The following is a 21895-nucleotide window of genomic DNA, read 5'->3' as shown; positions in this document are numbered from 1 at the left end:
GCGCTGTGGCGTCATGATTGACAGCTGTGATTGACAGGTTCTCTGAGCGAAGTAGTCACTGAAGCACCAACAGGATCTTTTTTTCAGGATCTTTGGAGGACTGAGGAGATAGGAGCTTTAAATTTAATATCTAAATTTCTATAATTAATTATTTCACACCGACATAATGGGTTGTTCTGCAGTAGAATGTGCTAACCGATCTGGCATGTCCGATCAATCTTTGAGTTTTTTGCGCATGCAAAATAAATTAATGAATTATAGGATGCTAACCTAGCTAAAACAGACTACATGAGCTAAATATGAAGTTGATTTAGCTGTCCACCAAATTGTGATTGCTGTTTAATTGTAGTAATATGAGTAGGCTACTCGTATTTTATAGTATACATAGTTCCCACAGGCCAATTAATATCACGTGACTTCCCCGGAGACGCCATCTTTGATAGCATAAGCTGCTGTGTTTACAAAGTTTTACAAGCACATTTCGAATATTTCTTTCTGTTTATAATTTTACGCAAATCATGAAGAGACAAAATGACAGAGATTATAAAGAGACTCTATTAACACAAGACAAAGAGAGGTACAATGTAAAAACTTCACGCGCTAACGAAGGAAGCACTGAGCACTGATTATGCAGCTTTGCCTCAGATACAGTATTTTCATGTGTGCCATTATCTGGTATTAGCTAGGAGTTTTTACACATGTGAGCAATTCCGAGCCTGGAAATTACTGGAGTCGTACAATCAGTTTGCCGAGGGTTGGGTTAGTGACGTTTGCTCAAGTGCAATCAATGGAAAATTAGTCATCATAGCGAAGGTAACTTGTAGCATGTAGCATGATGCTACACTATATCTGTCTATTAAAAATAGACATAGCCTGCACAACTTAATTCCTATGTTCCCCTTAAAACAGTCATCGGTGCTTTCTGTAATATGCATGTACGTATAGTTCCTATATTAACACATTAATATATCCTATACTATAGGATATATTAATGTGTTACTTTTTAAATATGACTATGTGGTTAGTAGTTGTATTTACCTTATTTTAACGAGGTACTGCAATCAGCAGACATCAAAATTGGAGCAGAACGGAGCAGACAGGAAACTTGAAAAAAGTGCAGGGGCGTGTGCTTGCGATTGATTCGGCGAGAGTGAGGGCGGGGCGTTGATTTCGCGGCTTTACTTCCTGCTCACTACTGCGCAGCTCTGGTCCCGAAATCGCAACTGCGCAGACTCAAGTCCCAAGATGTCAGCGCCATATCAGGACACTGGCAGCTTCACTTCTCGCCAATGGAAGACAGCGAACTATGGAGACTATGGTTTATGATGATAACTTTTCTCAGTTGAAGCATTAAAAAGCTCATGAAGTGACTAAGCGGCTCTAGAGATGATGTTTTTGCAATCATGTCCTTATAGAATGATGTGGCTACAAACAGTGCAAGCATCCCGCGTGCTCCAGTGTGTGTGTGGTAAATGAAATCACGCGTCTGCGCCATTCATTGAGAGACAAGCAGGATTCATATTTATATAGTCTTTTTGCAGTTTGAAATTAAATTTGATTTGTACTGACCTGCTTTTTATTAATTCATCAAAAAGTTGATAAATTCTGTGACATGTATTGCTTTATACAGTAAATTCCGTTCTTATGACTGTATTCCGTTTGTGTTTTCTGCATTGCGGAAATCACAGGGCCCTATTATATTGAGGTGTTTTGCAAATTCAGTGTAGTAATTTACATATAACAATTTAATATTGCTACTGCAGAAAAGTCTGCTGCTTCCTTAACTTTGAGAGACAACTGATGCGTGAACAGTGAAGCAGCTCCAGTCAGCAAGTGCTTTCGGTGTGTTCAGTGCCTTCAGCTTTCCCCGTTGATTGGCCAGACTTGTGACTCCCAACCTCAGATGGGCGGGGACATTGGTCTAGTCTACAGAGTGGTGAGTTTCGACAGAGGTGGCTGCGTCAGAGCCAAACATAGCGCATCTCAAAATTAAATTATTTTATCTGCAAATCGGTTTTGAAAATGGCCGATACCGATAACCATAAAAATGCTTAATATCGGCGCTGATAATCGGTCGACCCCTACTTTGAAATAACTGAAATCCTTTGGCGAATTGATATGGACATAGGTAATGCAGTCAAGACCTGCCTAGAACTACTTTAGATGCTCGTTTCCCAGAAAATAATTGCACACCTTTAAGGTTGGTCAACCAATCAGATTAATAAAATATAATATAATCCAGGGCTCAACATTAACAATGTCCGGGAGAAGTGGATTTTTTGAAGGGACAAGTAAAAAAGAATTTTACGTCCCCGACCGGACAAGTAGCCTGAATAAAACAAAAAAATAACTAGGGAATCACTAAAACGAGAAAATGAATCATTTTTTTTTTACATTTATTGTACGTTGTGATCGATAATGGATGATAAATGTATTACTGATGGTAAAAAAAAAAAAGTTTTTATATTTTTAACACATGATACAGTTAAGCAACCTCACACAACAAGTGCTGTTTTCCTGAATACCATCACGATTGAAAATGTGACATTGATTTCATACAACAGTTCAATAAACAGTTAAAATTATAGCTAGTCACTTACTTTTTAGACGCAATATTGACTGATTTTGTTCTGTTTCAGCAGCGAAAATAGTTCCAAACAAAGATCACAGTAGAACCATAACGCATCTCACAGGCACACTAAAAGGTCATTGCACACAGAGTCCGAAATTTTCGTGTGTGTTTTTTCTTATTCATTTTGTGGCTCTGGATTGTCAAAACATCTCTCAAAATGCTTGCTACGGATGCAAATAAAACGCAGAAAATCAAACCCGATCCAAATTTTTTTATGACGGACAAAAGTTTTGCAGGCGGTGTTTGACGTGATTGACACAACGTGAGTTTTTTTTTTTTTTTTTTTTTTTTTTATACATGCGAAAACTTTTGGACTCAGTGTGCAAGGACCTTTAACCGTGTTTTCATTACTAAATGATTCATCGTTTTGAACGAATCTGTTGAGTCAAAGATTCAATAACCCATTCATAAATAACTGCCTCATTCTTGAATGAATCAGTCGTTTGAACGAATCGTTTGAATGAATGACTCAATGACTCGCTCATTAAGACCTGTCGCCACCTACTGGCGGTTTAGTGTTACGTTTAAAAGTATCATTCTTTCCACAGTTTCTTATTTATATATTAAAAAATACTGAAAATAATCTAATTACATTATTTAATGCAGTTGTAATTTTTCAGTATAAATGAATTAATTTGAGGAGTCCTACCTAGGGTAATAGCCCTATAGTGTCTTATTATTCTAATTGAATTTATTGATCAAATTTAGGAATTTAACATTAAAGATGAAGCATATATTGAATAAGATTAAGGGGGGAAATGTACTTTAAAGGTGCAGATATGAAAATATGCAGATTTAAATTTATCAAAGCTGATTGAACATTTATAAGAATATTGCTTCAGAATAGATTAATTTGTTTTTCCGGACGAGCAACTTTTTTACTAAAAAAGTACATGAAAAGGCTTAATGTCGACCCAGGATAATTATTTTTTAGGTGAGAAAATAATTATTTAGACCTCAAATATGTGAGTTCTATATAAACATAGCACATATTTGACCATTTGTTTAAATGTTTTCAGAGATTGAGCTCCAGAACGTCAGCGGCCGTTCAGCGCTCATGCACCCGCTGTCCCGCAGAGAACAGCTTTATCTTGGCTAGTTCTTCTGGAATTTTACGCTGGCTCTTAAGTAGATCGTGTTTAAACATGAGGTATAATTAATTTTGGGTATATCAGATTTATTCATCTACTTGTTCCAGAGCAAATCGATTTGGCTGAGGGTAGTTTCATAACTGTAGTTTTATCATGTAGGCTACTATAGCAATAAAGCTATATATATACAGGTGCTGGTCACCAACTTTATGGAGATGCAGATTAAGGACCATGGTATCCCTGTTCTTAATTGGCCAGCAAACTCGCCTGACCTTAACCCTATAGAAAATGTATGGGTTATTGTGAAGAGGAAGATGCGATATTCCAGACCCAACAATGCAGAAGAGCTGAAGGCCACTATCAGAGCAACCTGGGCTCTCATAACACCTAAGCAGTGGCTGTACATGCTCATACTTTTCATGTTCATAATTTTCATTTGGCCAACATTTCTAAAAAAACTTTTTTTGTATTGGTCTTAAGTAATTTTCGGAGATACTGAATTTGGGATTTTCATTAGTTGTCAGTTTTAATCATCATAATTAAATGAAATAAACATTTGAAATATATCAGTCTGTGTGTAATGAATGAATATGATATCCAAACTTCAATTTTTGAATGGAATTACTGAAATAAATCAACTTTTTGATGATATTCTAATTATCTGACCAGCACCTGTATATACTATAGCTCTGCTTTTTTGTTTTTGACTGAACTGTTTGCTTCTGTTTATTTCCTATTGTAAAAATACTTTTATATATTGGATGATCGAAACAAGGTTGTAAACAATAAGACGCAACCCACAAACGCATTGACCTAGCGCTGTCATGGGAAATCCTCCTAACTGTTAAAAGGACAAAGCACTGGCGTAGCCACGGGTGTGCCAGGGTGTGCCGGTGCCACCCACAGTAGCAGCTGGCACACCTAAAATAGATGCAGAATTCTCTTTTAAAGTTTTAATAAAAACGTTTCCTAAACTTGGACTATTGTTGTTTACCTAAAATATTTGTACATTTAAAATGTATTTTAATTTTTTAATTATTATCGTTAAAAAAATATCTGCCGACATTCGCACTGCCAACCAATCCGCAAACAGCCGCAGACTGGTAATACGGTTGTGCTGTTGAGTCTCGCGCCTCATGAGGAGAAATAGAAACAATGAGCGCAGTTCACACAAAGAAACGTAATGAACATAGAGCGGTTAAAAAATTAATGTGGAGTTTTCATATTTATAATATATGATATGATACAGTTAAGCACCACGACTGCTGAATACCATCACGATTGAAAATATGACACTGATTTCATATGACAGTTCAATAAACAAGTAATCAATATCAAGTCACTTACATTTTAGACACAATATTGACTGTTTTTCTATTTGAGCAGCGATAATAGTTCCAAACAAACATCCCAAGAACCACAGCGCAGCTCACCGGAACACATAACTGCATTACTGAATGATTCCGCGCTTTGAATGAATCGATTGAGTCAAAGATTCAATGACCCATTAAACAACTACCTCATTCCTTAACGATTCAGCCGTTTGAACGAATCATTTGAATAAATGACCGAATAACTCACTCATTAAGACAGTCACCTGCCGCCCCCTACTGGTGGTTTAGTTTCGTGTTGAAAAGTAGGCTATAATTCTTTCCAATATCTTTTTTGTATCTTCAAAAAATATTTAAAACAATCTCGTAACATTATTTAATGCAGTTGTAATTTTTCAGTGTAAATTAATTAATTTGATTGGTAACAGCATAGTGTCTAATTTTTTCAATTGAATGTATTGATCAAATCTAAGAATTTAAAATGAAAGATGAAGCATACGTTTAAACCGATTTCTGCATTTTTACTTGGACAAGAGAATGGCTGATTTACTTGTTCGAAGGACAAGCACAAGTAAAGCCTTAATGTTGAACCCTGAGTTATATTTTATATACTGTAGGCCTAGTATTAGGCCTATGTTTATGTGGCAAGCCAGTTTTACACATCAGCCCAGTCTATTCTGTAAAGTTAGTGATAAGCCGGGTCCGAGTTTTTTTTGCACATTAATTTGACAATAAATGTGGCACACCCAATTTTTCTTATGCACACCCAGAGACGCTTTTCTGGCTACGCTAGTGGGACAAAGACAAAAAAAGGGCAAAGATTCACTTTCTTCAGCAGACATTCAAACTGATATGTGATTATTACTATTAGATTGACCTGAAGAATATCAGCTAGATGCAGGATAGATTTGAGGGTTCCGCGTATCTCGTGTGTGTAGAGTTTGCGTGTAGGCCTATGTGCGTGAGCGACTTAAGGTGTGTCGTTGTGCATTTCATATGTTTTTGTTTGAGCATTCAGCAGTGTACATGTATGTTTGACTACTTAGTATACGTGTATGCAAGTGTTTCATATACTATATGTGCGTGAATGAAGTTTGATGCCCTGGATGGCGCCTCATATTGTCGTCAATTTTTTTTTAAGTTATTTAAATTTATATAAAAGTTATATAAGTTAAATATAAAAAAGTTATACAAATTTTAGAGGACTAACAGGCTAGAGTAGGCGCCGGCGCCCTCATAAGATTCCATCATAGAATTTATTTGGACATAGAAGGGTAATATCGCGAGCGGGCGGGGGCGCCGTGAGCGCTGAGTGAGTTAACATTGAAACTCGAAAAAGATAAATGAAGCAAAAAAAGCTGTCGGGGGCTAAAAATAAGCTAATTAGCTAAATAAGTGGCTGGTGAAAGGCAACAGGTAGGATTTAAAGTGTGACGTCTGTGCTTGGAGGAGGCTTGCAAATATTCATGTTAACAGACCATAGTATGGAATGATATTCCGGACATTATTCAAAAAGGAATTGCAAATTGTATTTGCAATTGTGTTTTCAATTTGTGGACGCATAAAATGTGACATAATCCAAAAGCAATTGCAAATCGCGCATTACCGTTTGCATTTTCGTTTAAGCGAACGCACAGTGACTGCCAAATTTCAAATGGAAAAGCAAAGTCTGTTTGCAACTGTGTTTCCCATATCTTACGAGTTTTGGCCCTGTCATATTTAAATAGCAATTTCAATTACCACTCAAATGGACTCAAAAACTCAAATGGAATACTAATTCCCTTAGTATTTCCATTTCCGATGCCTTACACGGAAACCTGTCAATCAGTGTCAAGGGTGGGTTTATGCTATTGGGCGTGTTTGTGTTGGGAAGTGACATCACGCACAGTCGACTGTCAAGAGGTGATGCCCTGAACAGAGCCTTTATCATCTGATCAAGACATTTTTTTATATAAATAAAAATACCTGTATTATAATATAAAAATACCTGTAACTGGAGCCATACACTGAAGTCCACATCCATTGCTGCAGCATTTCTCATTGTTGGCACACTCACTGTCATCGGCACACGACACGAAACTTATCCGGGCACACTTTCCTGGTTTATATTTTCTGCTTGGACACACTCCTGGGTTTGCTGTTATACAGACACATGACAGAAAACCCATATCACTGAATGCTGAATGCATTTTTCACTGGAGTTTTTGATTCTTTTACTGTTGTTGCTGTAAGGACCTTTGAAATAACTGAAATAATTTGGCGAAGTGTTATGGACATTTAAAGACCTGCCTGGAACTACTTATAAACATAGTTTGGGGATTTCAGCTGTTGCGTGATATGACTGCGCCCAAGTAGCAGTGCTTCGCCTGTGATTCACCCTAATATCACCCAAGTCAATATCTGCCTAGGAAATCGCCTAGTCTTAATCTGAATTGCTATTTGTACTTGTTGTGAATACGCAAGCCACAAGGAGTAAATTTTTTTTTTTTTTTTTATCACTTTGACTCAAGACATGCTACCTGACAACATAGGATTCCATTCATTGTGCTAAGCTAAGCTAGCGTCGGCACTCCCAAACTAAGACAAATGCTTTTGCCCAGGTATCTTAATGTGGGGGAGACTGTGAATAAGCCCTATTTCAAAAAACGGTGGAGTGTTCCTTTAATTTCCAACCGACTTGGAGTAAAAAAAAAGCAGTACCACTTTGATCTGCAGTCGCGGGTCTTTCATGCAGAAAACTCTTCTCATATTAAAGCAGCACTATGTAGTTTTTCACCATTCATAATATATTTCCAAGACCCTTGAAATGGTACATCGACTTACAATAGGTTGAATGACACGTCTGCCATAGCCTGACAGTGTCTGTATCGCTTTTACTGGCACAGAGGAGACTAAAAAAAGAAAAAGGGAGAGTGACAAAGTAAAAGGCCGGACGAGGATCAATATTGGTCCAGCGTTCGCTCGCTGGCGTGAGCTAAAGGAGGAGGAGGGTGGGTGCCCGACCGATACTGACCTGGCCGTAATGCTTTTGGACTAGTAAATATATTGCTTGCATACTATCTCTCTTTTTTCGAAATTGTTGTCTGTCTGGCCATGTTACAGAATATATCTGGTCCTTCATTTATCTTCATGATAGTCATGTTTGTTTATTTATTTTTCCGGTGAAAGTGTCTTGCCTCAGGCTATAATACAAATTGATTTTTCAAATTTCCAGATTCATCTATGGTAGCTTGATAATTTAATATTGACGATATATATCTATTACCTACCACACAAACATTGAATTGAATTAGCATATCCATTATGTAAAACAGTTGCCAATAGGCTACTATAATGATGCTGGCTTGTAAACTTGAGCTACGCGATCTTTTGGTGTTTGAAAAAAAATAAAACCCATGAAATTATATTCATATGACATGCTGAAATATATGCTAATGTACCTGGGATGAAGACATTTCACGCGCAATGCTGGCAGCCTGCCCAAGACGTGAGAACTCGCAAGAACTTAAGACGGTGTCGGCTTGTCAACAAATGCATGTGTATCCCCCATTGGTATCCCCTGGTGTAACAATGACAGATTTTATGACAGTAGTAGAATACAATACTGTTTCCCAACTGTAGGGGGACCCTGAGAGCAAAAACTACATAGTGCTGCTTTAATGCATAATGATGAATTTAAAAGTTAATGGCCAAACTGATATTAAAAGTCCACATTGTTATTGCAGATGAAATATAACATGGATTAGCCTATATTAAATAAATATTTTCTATCAGTTTAAACTTTGATCATTCACTCAAACCTTTATCTAAACCTCTCACCGTCGGTTGCGCATATCCGCCATGTTCATTCATTAATGTTAATAAGCATTTCAATTAAAAATGTAAATAGCATTTATATTTCTGTATTGTGATAGGCTATATTTTTATGTTAGTGTAATTGCCGTTATGCACACTTTCTATGCATTTGTTTAATAATATTTAATTTATAATTAAATCCATAATTTCATGCATTCATCTATTATAGGTTCAATGTAAAGATGTGTATTTGATGTAATTTTATTTAAATGAATGTGTGTCTCTTTAAATGAAAGGCGCGAGAATGCATCACTTCAGTGGAAATAACAAAATATTGCGTCGCCCCCGATGGACTGATGATGAGCGGAGGCTAAACGAGGCTCTGAAAGTTGAATTTAAGTTTAAAATAAGTGTTGTCTCAAGTCAAAGGGGACAGTAAAGAGGATTTTGTAAAACTAATGACTCAAGGACCTCTTTTCATGACAAGCAGCCAACGAGGTATTTATTCCACATGTATAATTGTCTGATGTGTGGAAAGCATCATTTTTTTTTGCATTTTGTTTCCTTTAAGAATGTATTGTATAATATGCTGATGTGTTTGTACTATGTTCATTTATGAATGCAGTTCTCACGGCATAAACAAAACGAGCCAAATAATTAAAAACGCCCGTTTTAAAGAACGACCTGTGTTGGTGTTGTTGTGAAGAAACACTTGTTTTGTCGATCTATTTCTCATAATACTCTACATAAAACAACTAGCTTTAATGAAGAGACTCAACGTTCCTTCGTTGCTAGTTCTAAAGTGGAATTTTACAATTAGTAACGAAGGCTTGGGCTCAACTGTCAAACTGTCAACTTGAGATTTGAATCCGTGGCGGTAGGAAATAATTCTGCACAAAAGATGGGTTTTAAAGTCCCTCCATTGTTATTTCTTATTTATTTACACACTTGTGCCGTCAAACTGTTGTATAAACCCAATAACACAATCGTAGCCGTGTAAGAACGCTGTGATTACATGCGGCACTCCATTCAAATATTTAACAGCCCCATAGTATCCACCTTTTTCCTGGTTAGCGAATTTACCCATGATTCATTGCGGGTTTGAACCGGAAGCCGGTTGTCCTTTTCAGGTTCGAAGCTTTATGAAGATTAAGCGCCGCTCGCTCAGAACGTCGCAGTGATGTGCTGGTTAGAAAATATGTGAAATAAGTAGGGCTGCCACTGCCCGTGCACGACTGAAGTTGGGTTGGAAGTTATGTATACTATATGGGAGAGAATGCTAAACCATAATGAGCGTTTTCGTAATATATTGCCTATTCTGCATCTCAACGCACGCATAAGCTTGCCACAAAAAAAAAACTCGGCAAAAGTAATGATTATGCATTAAACATTTGAATTGTTTATTAATAACTAGTGTTTTCTGTAAGTGTCGACTGCAAAGATAAATTTGATGATACTGACTCGCCATCTTCGCAGTAGTGAACGCGCCTATAGAGAGAAATCCACACTTCATACAAATTAACCTATACATAAGCAGAGAGCAGCCCATTTCTGCTCGTTTTTAATTATTTTATTTAAAAGTAAACATTTCAAGCTTTCTATAGATATACTTATCATGTATGGGAGGCAAGTAACTTATTGTTTAGAGCAGAATAAGGTGGATATAATATAATGTAATATAACCTGCAACTGGAGCCATACACTGACGTCCACATCCATTGCTGCAGCATTTCTCATTGTCGGCACAGTCACTGTCATCGGCACACGACACGAAACGTACCATGGCACACATTTCTGCTTCATATGTTGTGCTTGGACACACGCCTGGCTTTGCTGGTATACAGACACATGACAGAGAGGCCATATCACTTAAATCTGAATTAAGTTTTCTCTGTAAAAAAATATTTTTGTAAAAAAGAAAGTTGTACATATTGTTGGAAGACGTTTTAAAAGAAAGAACTATAATGTTTATATCAGTCTTTCTACTTTAAAATGTCATGTTTTATTCAATTACTTGCTGTTTCTTTGTAATTATTTTTAAACATTACTAGCAATTTCTAAACTAAAACTGTTTCTACAGTACACCATTTTTTTCAGTGTTCCTTTTGAAAGACCTCTAATATTATTATCCATAATTTAAACTCACTGAAAGCAGGCGGCACACACACGGCCCCACAGCATTTGTATCCTCCAGAGCAGTCTCTATGAGAAACACATCCTCCACTGGAGCCCACGACCGTCACCTTCCCCGGAGAGTAACCGACCGCTACAGAAGAACATCATTAGGGGATACCAGGTTAATAATAGTTTGTTTCAGCATCTGTCAGCAAGTCAAAACTCAAATTCAGATTAATGGCAAACATGTCTTATAATGTTTTGTAACCAATATAAAACATTTAACATTCATGTTCTAATTTTACTGTATAAAAGAAAAAAAATATATGTTTTCATTGTACGATGGAAAAAATATAAAAAAAGTAATAGATAAAGCATACAAAGTTCATCTTTCACTGGATGTCTGTACTGTATGTTTGTGAATTGTAATGTGCTGAGATGTCATATTTTGTAAGGCACTTGTTTATGGATTTCTTCAGACTGTGTAATGAAGTTAAAAGAACATGTATCTCACCTGTGTTTCGTCCTAGAGCAGCTTCTGTTGAGCTCCAGCATCCAGACAGACACAATAACACAGCGCAATACACTCGAGCTGTCATCCTCTCAGACCTGCGATCATACAATGAACTCTGCTGGAACATCGTACTTTTCTTAAAACTAGAAAGTATTTGAGTTAGCACTCAACCAATGGCATGAGTTTGGGGCGGGATGATCTGTTTTGGCAAACAATAACAGAACAGTGGGCACCTTAAAAAAATGTAAAGATCCAAGGAGGTCTGTGTAATACAATCAAAGAACTCTATGTGTTGCTTGCAAAAGGTTTTTTTTTGTGTTTTTTTTTCTAGATATTCAAACTTACTTTTGAATGTCCTCAATGGGGTAAAATACTTTTCTCCACATAACAGTTTGATTTAGATTAGCCTATATCCAAAACAATCACAAATCTGAAACTAATTAAGCAATGATAATTTCCTCCAAAGTAAACTGAATGTAAACCCCTCATTTGCACAAGGAATTTTGAAAGAAAGATATTTTTTTTCTACGTTTCCTCAGTGGATTGGGTAAACAGAAATATTTGGCAGCAGTCATACTTGTTAGCAGACATGGGCAGTATTTCAATTAAATGTATTTTAAATACGTATTTAATTACTTTAGTGTATTTTGTAATTTGTATTTTGCAGGTGTGGAAAAAATAAAATGTAGTTTGTAACAAAATATTTTGAGGGAGTGTATTTAGTGTATTTCAAATACTAAAATCCCCATAGTAAATGATTTTGCCATATTTTCGGTCTGATGTTGGCAATGGCAATGTCCAGGTTAGATGCACGAAAATCACGTGACACCCTGTAGACCGGGCTCCCTCCAAGAAGTGAATGAGTTTTGAACTCTTAAAAACAGCATTAAGGTAAAGTGTTTTGTGAAAAATATACAGTCTACACACACACATAATGCACACTGAACGGCATTATAGAGAAAATAATTGTGCCTTATGAGACCAATGCACTGTGTTTGGCATTCATAAAAGGACATCATAGGCCCTACCTACTATGAAACAGCGCGTCTGTCGTAACTCCACTGAAATCTCCATGCTAAGCAAGCGTTCACAATATAACATCCATCTGCAGTTTTTAAAGAGAAATAATGAGAAATATTGATATTGATTTTGTATAAAATAATCATCAATCCTATTGTTTTTTCAGTAATTGCGCACGCAGCGCGATTCTACTAAAGGCATTCGCGGTCAGGACAGTTAGAGTCTCGTGTGTAAAACAAACCCACACATATTATGATTAATATGATTAATCAAATATATTATGATTAAAATGGAATTTTGATTTTGTGATGAAAATTCTCGGTCTGTTATTTTTACACAAAAATCGCTGCAAAAGTTGCTTTCCAACAGGTTTTATTGTAGTTTTTGTCCAACTCCATTGACTTGTATTGGATGTTCTGTGAGGTAACGGTATTACTCTGCCGACGGAAACGGGGGTGCTAACACAAAAACCTAAAATTCTCGGGACAGCAGCATTTGTCCAAATTTCAATCTTAACCGTTCTATTTCATCAGAAACGATCTTAAAACAGGGCTTTAAGTGTAAAATACTGAACTTGTCCTTTAAGGAACGAGTAGACTAACGGTGATAATATGGCTACGTAGCCTACATCAAACACGTTTTGCTATTAAGGGCAGCCTACCACACCATTGATGTGAACTTAGCTATACATGCCATTTACGTCAGAGGGAGCTATTTCAGCCCCTGTAGAGATTTAGTGAAATGCCCATACTTTTTTATTTTGCTACTACGCCATTTTGAATTTACACATTTCTCATATTTGTGTTATTGACCTTTCAGTAATAAAAAAAGCCTTAAGATTATTGTGAGAGTATTTTTGTATTTTCAAAATACTAATTACTTGTATTTTATTTAATAGATTTTTCATATCAGTATTTTGTATTTTATTTTGTTACATTTCATGTGCCAGTATTTGTATTTTGTAACAAAATAGTTTTTGATGTATTTGTGCCCACCTCTGCTTGTTAGCAGCACCATGTGATTGCAATTGAACCCTTTGTAATATATATATATATATATATATATATATATATATATATATATATATATATATATATATATAATACATTCTATACATTGCATTAAAACAGATCATGCATTAACACAGTAATGTGCATCTAGTTGAATGCTGCATAACTTTGTATAACCACTAGATGGCTGGTGTATAAAAAGAAGTGCAGTAGGTATTTATCAATGCTGTGTAAGAAAATCACATTGAAGGGGCCTATTATTCTGAGGAGCCTTCTATTGAGGAATAAAAGGGACACAAATAATATTTTCCCATTACAAACAAGCAGTATAAATTTAATACATCTGAGAGAAGTGTAAAAAATATTTATTGGAATACTGTGTGAATTAAACTGGGTTTTCCTTGAACAATTCCAATGCATGAAACGTGGATGCGCATGTAACCATGGAAGGGAAGAGAAGGGGAATGTGCTGCTGCGTCCCCTAGTGGGCGCTATGGGGAATGCCTCCGGCATGAGTCTAAACATGACAATGTACTTCACATTTGCAGGCGGCAGCCTATGACGTCACCACTGGTGGGACTGTGAGTATAAAAGGGCACCTGTGAAATTCGTCATTCAGTTAATGTCTGAAGGAGATGTGTGCAGGAATACCAGAAGCATGGCAAAGGGAACACAGCGTCTCGTTCCCCTTCTCAGGGAACCATGGTACCATGCGTAACCTGAGACGTTCCCTTTCGAAAGGGAACTTGGGCTGAGTTCAAACATTAGCTGAGCTCTAGTAACGGAGGCCTCAGCGTGACGAGACTCTAAATCGAGAGACCTAACGACGCCCACGCTCAGGACATCTTGAAAGGAGGCTCACAGAGAGCCTACCACTCGCAATTGCTATCCTAGCGAAGCTTTTGGAAGCGGAGGCCTCAGTAAGATAACTCTCTCTAGCGAGAGGAGGCCTAGCAACGCTCGCGGTAGCGAAGGAGGTTCAAGGGGATCCTTACCACTTAGCCTTTGGCTGAGCTCATAGGACGAATACATTACATCCTACGCCTGTCAAAAAAGTTACATAACAGGGCTTGCAGGACACAATAATGGGCAGAGCTGAAAGGAGCAGAGGCCTCTAATAGAAGGACTCTCTATAGCGAGAGGAGGCCTAACAATGCTCTAGAGCAGTGACCAAGGAAGACGGAGGCCTTTTGATAACGACTCTAACAAGAGAGAGAAGGCCTAGCTACATCCAACGTCTGTCAGGGAGGACTAAAGAATGCCTAGCAACTTAACACTAATATAACAGATGGAGCTCAGAGGAGCGATCAAACAATGGTTAAAAGTACTCCCAAACTAGATGCACCAGAGGAGACTCAGGAAAAGAACCTAAAACTCAGTGCTACTGTCCAATTCTAGCTCGAAGAACGGAGGTGTTAATATGCTGACTCTCTATGGGGCTGTTTACACCTGGTCACTTCATGCATTGTCTGTGATCTGATAGCTATCCGATCGTGAAAAGACCATGTGCAAATGCCCTCCGAAACGAATTTGAGACGGATATAAATTCGATCGCTCAAACCACATCAGGAGGTGGTCCCAGACAAAACTAGACAAGAGTAAATGCATCTGGTTGTTGAAACCAAATTTTACTCCTCCCAACATTGCTAAAAAATAAACATGTGAAAGCGTGTTATAGGCTATATGTCATGTTATAGCCAGATAGGACGGCACTACTGCAGCACGCATCACCGCAGATGAGCAGCTGAGCGATCTATTCATCAGGTCAATGTAAAGGTGAGTATTTGCAGCTAAATAACCAGGAGGATTGAGTAGTCAAATGGAGGTACATAGGCTAGGGAAGGGAAAGAAATGCCCAGCAAAAATAAAGGGCTCGGACTAGGGTTCGGAGTCTCTGGAAGGGTAATAGCTGGTCAACTCCAACTTGAGAGAGAGGATTTGTGACTGCAGCGCAGGGACCTCCAAGTTGTAAAATCTGGCGAAGGTGGACAGCGAGGACCAGTCGGCCTCCGCACAGATGTCTCCAATGGACACACCACTGGACCGCGCCCAGGAAGAGCCCACGTCTCTGGAGTGAGCTCTGATGCTGATTGGGCATTGAAGGCCCACCAAAGCATAAGCTAGCGTGATAGTGTCCACTATCCAACGGGATAGTCTCTGCTTCGTGACCAGAAGACCTTTGGTGCAGCCACTGAAGAATACAAAGAGCTGCTCTGACTGCCTGAAATCGGCAAAGCACTGTATGTATACTCTTAAGGCTCGAACAGGGCAGAATAAGTGTAGTTGAAGCTCGTTTTCTGAATCGGGAAGAGTGGACAGCGTAATCACTTGTGCATTTTGGGCACATAGCCATGCCTCAGCTTGAAGATGAACTTGGAGTCATTAGGCCCAAACTCAAGGCAGGAAGCGCTGACGGAAAGTGCTTGCATGTCACCCACTTGCTTGACCGATGTTAATGCTAGCAGTAATGCGGTCTTAACTGGTGGAGTTTGGCCGACTGTAGCGGCTCGAACAGAGGACCTTTGAGGGCCCTAAGGACTGTGGATAGGTCCCAAGGGGGTATGGTAAGAGGACGAGTCGGGTTGAGCCTCCTTGCCCCTTTAAGGAAGCGGACGACCAAGTCGCTTCTACCCAAGGAATGGCCAGCCACAGGAGCGTGGTGTGTTGCTATGGCCGCTGAACCGTCTGAGCACGCTCGTGGGTTAGCCATGCCCTCATTAGGGCTGAGTCTAGAACCGCTCCCAGGAAAGAGATTCTCTGGCTGGGAGACAGTGATCTCTTGGATGAATTTCGTCAGAGTCCTAGGTATTTCAGATGGCCGAGGAGCACGGATCTGTGAGATTAATTCTTTCTCCGACTGGTCCAAGATGAGCCAGTCATCGAGGTAGTTCAGGATGCGCATCCCCTTCTGCACTGCAGCCATCCACTTCGTTAAAGTGTGTAGGGCCAGGGACAGTCCGAATGTTAGGACCGTATACTGGTAGGCCACCACTTCGAACGCGAACCTCAAAAACAGTCTGTGATGGGGGGCTATCTGGATATTAAAGTATGCATCTTTCAGATTCACTGAGAAAAAACAATTTCTCAGACATTAGAACTTACATTTTTTTTATTAATAATATGGGATTTGTGTTGTGATATTTTATCTATCAGCCTAAGATTTTGACTGAGTAAGCCAGGGAAGAGCAGAAGCAGGAGACAAAGTGATGAAAATAAAAAGAGCAGTTTATTGAATAATCTTAGTTGCGTATGTTTCAATGCTTTGTCAATGCTCAGACTTTGTCTAAATGTTACACCACTAATTGCTCTATCTCCATCTGACCAGTACAATTCCAACAAGTGTTATTATACAAAGGAAAAACAATGGAAAATTACTGCTTTACAACATTGTCCTGTGGCTGTAAAAACCTTGAAATGGAGACATTCTCTTATCTCTCTAAGAAAAACATCCCTTCGAACCACACAATCAAAAGATTAGACAAAAAGAGCAAGGACACAATTAAAATAATCTAAAACATAACTGACAAATGAATAATAATAAAATGATTAACATAAATTATGTAAATTAATAATATGAATAAATTATGTTAATTAAATAATAAGAATAATATGAAAAAATGATCAATCAAATGACAGCTACATAATTGTGACCGATTTTATTAGAGACACAATAACATCTCCGACACAGCGCAGGAATGTCGTAGTGCCAGATATTAAATCACTACTGTACATTAAGATATTTGGCAGCTGGGAAAATGCATCAATGCAGCAGTGATGATTTGGGTCTGTCACAACCTTCTGTAAGCAGTGATCACAAACAATTAAAGTATTCCAGAACCTCTTATTGTGTCGCAGTTCATTTTGTTTCCACTGGACATTCCCACCTTGCAGGCTCAAAAAAATGCATTTATGAATATAGCAGGCTTCCGCACAAGCAGGGGGAATGAACCGTAAATAATTTATTATTAACCGCTATAAGCTCCCATGTCTGCTTCTGTTGCTTCTGCTTCCTTTAAGGATGGCCTTGTGTTCATCCACTAACTGGGCCCACAGTAAACACTGTTCCTCTGTCCAGTTGAGCTTTCTTGTCCTTCTTGTTTTTTATTCCATGTTTGCTACATTAAAACCAACATTCAAAACACCACTTAAATAGACAGTGGAACAATTTTTATCATTCTAATCCAATCAAATACCTTATAGGAAATTAACAGTATGGTAAATTAAAAAAATGATTTATATACAAAATTATAATGTGTGTGTGTGTGTGTATGAGAATGGTCAAATAGGAAAAATTACGCATGTCATTTCAAAGTGAAGGCTTAGAATAGACCCTAATCACTCTTTTTTTCCTTCTTGGACAACCAACCAATCACAGTCTTCAAAAGATTGTGTCATACATAGCAATGGGGTCAGCCCCGCCTCCTCACTTAGATAAAAGTTTTTGTCTTTTCCTTACTCAGAGTTGCTCTCAGATCGGTCCCGAATCGCTCTTAAGCTAAGACTCGTACGTAAAAGTTTTTAAGCTAAATTAAGAGTTTTCTAAAAGGATTCTTAGATTCTTTAGGAATACGGGCCCAAGTCTTCTCTGTCTGTGGCGATGTGTCTGATATCGGATGATAGACTTATGGCAATCAAGTGTCTCAAAACAAATTAACACTCTTATGGTAATGTACAAGAGTTAGATGAGAAACCGTTACTAATAAAGGCCCTTTCAAATGATACCAAAGTGGCCCCAATTTTGATCCAAACCAGTCCCACTCTTATTAAGTTTAGCTGCCTAATCATGCAGAACTTTAGCTAAATTGTGCAGTGTTCTTCCAGTGTTGTCTGGGATATGTGAACAACACTCAGTTGCAATCAAGTTGCATGTTCCTCCGTGGGTAGGGTGACCAGACATCCCATTTTTCTGGGGACAGTCCCGTATTTCAGCTCTATTTGTAGTTAAAATCATGTTTTGTCCTGTATTTCTTCTTTCCTAAATTGTCTTTGCTTGGTGGTCATAAAAGCGAGTAGCAGTCTTCTGTCACGCGATAAGAGCCTAAACAAAGGAGCCAATTTCGTCTTAGTTTCGTCATGTCAACGTTTCATTTTATGTTTAACAATATTATTACAACATTATTTACCTGTTATCTTTGTAAAGCTGCTTTGAAACAATCTGTATTGTAAAAAGCACTATATAAATAAAGGTGACATGACTTGACTTGATAGTAGCCTATTTCGGAGAACAAAATTACCATTTAGTCACAATTCTTTATCGATTAACTTGCAGTTAGTGAAGGCGGGATATTAGAGAGTGTGCCATGATGTAAAAAAAATAAAAATAAAAAAAATAAATAAATTTAAAAAAAAGCCTGTGTGTACATTTAACGAGGATCTGCAAAAAGAGTTTAACTAGTTATTATGAGCAGTAAGTTGTGAAAAAAATCCTCAATTTAGTATTACGTTAAATGACAAACCAGAAGCGCTCTTGCAGACAGCGCGCAATCCCGAATTCCGTTTTCTGTTTTCTTTGTGCCTAAATTATCAAATATAGACACAGTTCTCAGAATGCCAATCATGTGGAGTAAGCACAGTTGAGGAATGTAAACAGCTCGGTGAAAACTGAATAGGCCTACGTCACATAGGCTATGTGTTATTAGATCGTAGCATTCAGACTTAACGTGAGATCAGCCTAAAATACCTGTCTGTCATTAATGTTAATCAAACAAAAGATGTTCAATAAATGTATACATGTTAAATAAATCTATACTGTAGGCCTACCTGAAAAATGTAGTTTATTTAATTGGGAACTATAATATTTGTCATATTGTTTGTAATTTTTTTAAATGACAAAAATAAAACAACAATATGATATATTGTCTAGAAACAGAAGATAGCAAACACAGGTAAAATCTGAACTGAGTTTATTGAAAGACAGGGCCTGTCCAACCCGTCCCGTATGAGAAATCACCCTATCACTGGGAAGCTAGTATATCGAGAGCATTTGATTTTGTAAAGCAACCTTCCTCATTACATGCAATTCCTCTGAAATGTTAGTGATAGAACTATAGTGTAGGTTTTGCTATGGCCTCAAATGTCTTGTGTAGTGCCTGTACTTCATTTTGTAAATTGATCACTCATAAAAATTGTAAAAACCTTCCTAACAGTTTGAGATTTAATTATTTGTGTCATAATTAAATGATGTTTCACATAATCCTATCCTCTGACTAGATAAGTGTGTTAAGTACTTATTACTAAATAGCCAACCACCCATAGACCTGTGGATTAACAAGATAAACCAAATAACACCTATATTTCCACCCCTTAGAAAAGAATAGATACACTTTGTTACCACAAACAAAGTGTGTGCCTTTAGAACAACAAGTGTTTTAATTTCTTAAATTTGTTAGAACAGCTTTGTCGCATCTGGAAAATGCACACATCTGGCTTAGAACTGCTTCCTGCATTCTTCCCTTCAATGCACCAGGAAGAATTCGCTTCAGATTTCATATTAAGGTCAAATTGATAGCTAAAATTACTACTGTTGTATGCATTCAAAGGCCATGCACTATAATGTAAATGAGAATAAGTTCTGTAATTACATTGTCATGGAACAAAAGAATGCAGACAAAGGTAAAATCTAAATGGAGTTTACTGAATGACACACAGGAAGTTGGCAGGTGAGTCTCTGGACTGCAGAATGTGATGGTGATACTGGCATGTGAATGATGAGTCTTATCTGTTGCAGGTAGAGATGAGAAGAGGACTGGACAGGACAGGACAGGAGTCAGTATGTGTCATCTGTAGAGTTGAAGTCATATTTTCTCTGTCACATGTCACATCTTGTTAATGAAATGTCTCAGTAGTTTGTTCTTAAAATGTCTCCGCAGTCTGTTCGTGAAATGTCTCAGTCTGTTCCTCCAGAAGAACCATTTTGAAGTTGAAGACTTTGAAGTTCGTCTCTCTGACTGAAGTTATGTTATTCTGATTGCCAGTGTTGTTTCAACAGAGTGTCCTCGGACCTCGATAGGGCTCTCTCAGCAAACTTCTTGAAGGCCACCGACATCGATCTTCAAAAACATAAAAAGAGAACAGTCTGCTGTTTTTGAAGAAAAAAAGAAATTGTTTAAACTTTGTTGGAATTATTTTGACTCCGTTACAACCTCTAGAGATAAACAAAGACCATAGAGACCTTTTGGCTCGCGACTAAACTGTAATTTGGTGTAGGCTAAACATCTTAGTCCCCACCCGCCAAATCTTTATCATGAGGTTGGCCCCAAAGTCACTAAAAGACAAGGTTCTTCCCCATGACTCCATTCTACAACATTTAGTCGGTCTCATTTAAAATGTGGGCGTACAAACTAATTTATAATGACTAATATGTGTCCATCTAGTCTTGCCTAACAATTTCACAACTTAAGGGCTGACTAATAAAACTACATAGGAACCATTTCATCATGTTTCTAAACTTGAACTTTTCTTTCCGTAAATAATTTTCCCAGGAACAATATTATTTCCCCCCTCTAGAGACAGCTTCCATGCATCCTGAACTTGATTTTGTGCCTTTTGTATTGCTTCAGTCAAAACCATACAATACATCAAAAGAGAATCTGACATTAAATTCATCTGCCTCAGCAAAATCTGGAGTGCCTGGCAATGACACGGTTCAAGCTGTTCTAATCTCGAAATGTCTCAGCCCAGTTTCTTTGTTAGCTGATGAACGGATACTTCACAGAAATTATAATAGAGCATCTACCCATTTTAGTCTTGTTATTCCATATTTTGCCCATCTTGTTTTCAGAGTGCGATTAACTCTTTCCCACATTGAGAGCTTATCAACTACTAAAACATTCCGATAACCCTTGCATTTTAGAAAGTTATAACATGTCATTGCAATTCTAAAAACCGTCCTGAGGGTGAAGGGTTTTCCCAACTAAATGTAATCGGTTGCCATATTAAGTTTTGACATCATGCATCCATTAACTTCTTCCACATTCCTCTAAAAACCCTTTTTCCATATTATTTAAACATGAACACATTAGAAGTATATCTATGTGACTAGATAAGGAAGCAAGGTTTGGAGTGTATTATCCATCTGATAATTTAGATCAAATCCAAATCCACAGATTTTGCACTTTGGGTTTATCTGTGAGCGATGGCAACTGCTGCTGCCTGATCAGCCAGGGTTCTTCCTTCAGTCTTACCTGTATTTGTGTGAAAACCTCTCTGCTGCCAACCTGCTCCTAGTCATTCATACATGCACAACACAAAGGCGTAACGGAAGACTGTGTAGATGTTAGCTGATTTGCTGTTTGCCAGCTCCCATTTTAGCAACCAAATCAGCCTGAAAATAAAACCTCTCAGTCTAAAGTTACTGCTCAACCTGCCCTGCGTTCCCCTATGCATAG

General features: G+C 37.8%; 1 protein-coding gene across 1 annotated transcript in view; it reads right to left on the bottom strand.

The window, feature by feature from the left end:
* LOC143722546 (uncharacterized) overlaps window positions 1-11605 on the bottom strand; it is a 29809-nt gene extending 18204 nt beyond the window's left edge. The window contains exons 1-2 of the mRNA XM_077213928.1: window positions 11479-11605; window positions 7042-7191 (exon numbers count right to left, since the gene is read on the bottom strand). Coding sequence (XP_077070043.1) covers window positions 7042-7191; window positions 11479-11605 — 277 coding nt within the window. The remainder of the gene's footprint in view (window positions 1-7041; window positions 7192-11478) is intronic.
* Between the last annotated feature and the right edge of the window lie 10290 nt (window positions 11606-21895).

This window comes from Siphateles boraxobius, unplaced genomic scaffold (genome assembly GCF_051911475.1).
Source record: "Siphateles boraxobius isolate OS27281-9 unplaced genomic scaffold, OSU_SipBor_1 68, whole genome shotgun sequence".
NCBI classification, from domain to species: Eukaryota; Metazoa; Chordata; class Actinopteri; order Cypriniformes; family Leuciscidae; genus Siphateles; species Siphateles boraxobius.
This window is presented reverse-complemented; position numbering and strand designations above follow the sequence as displayed.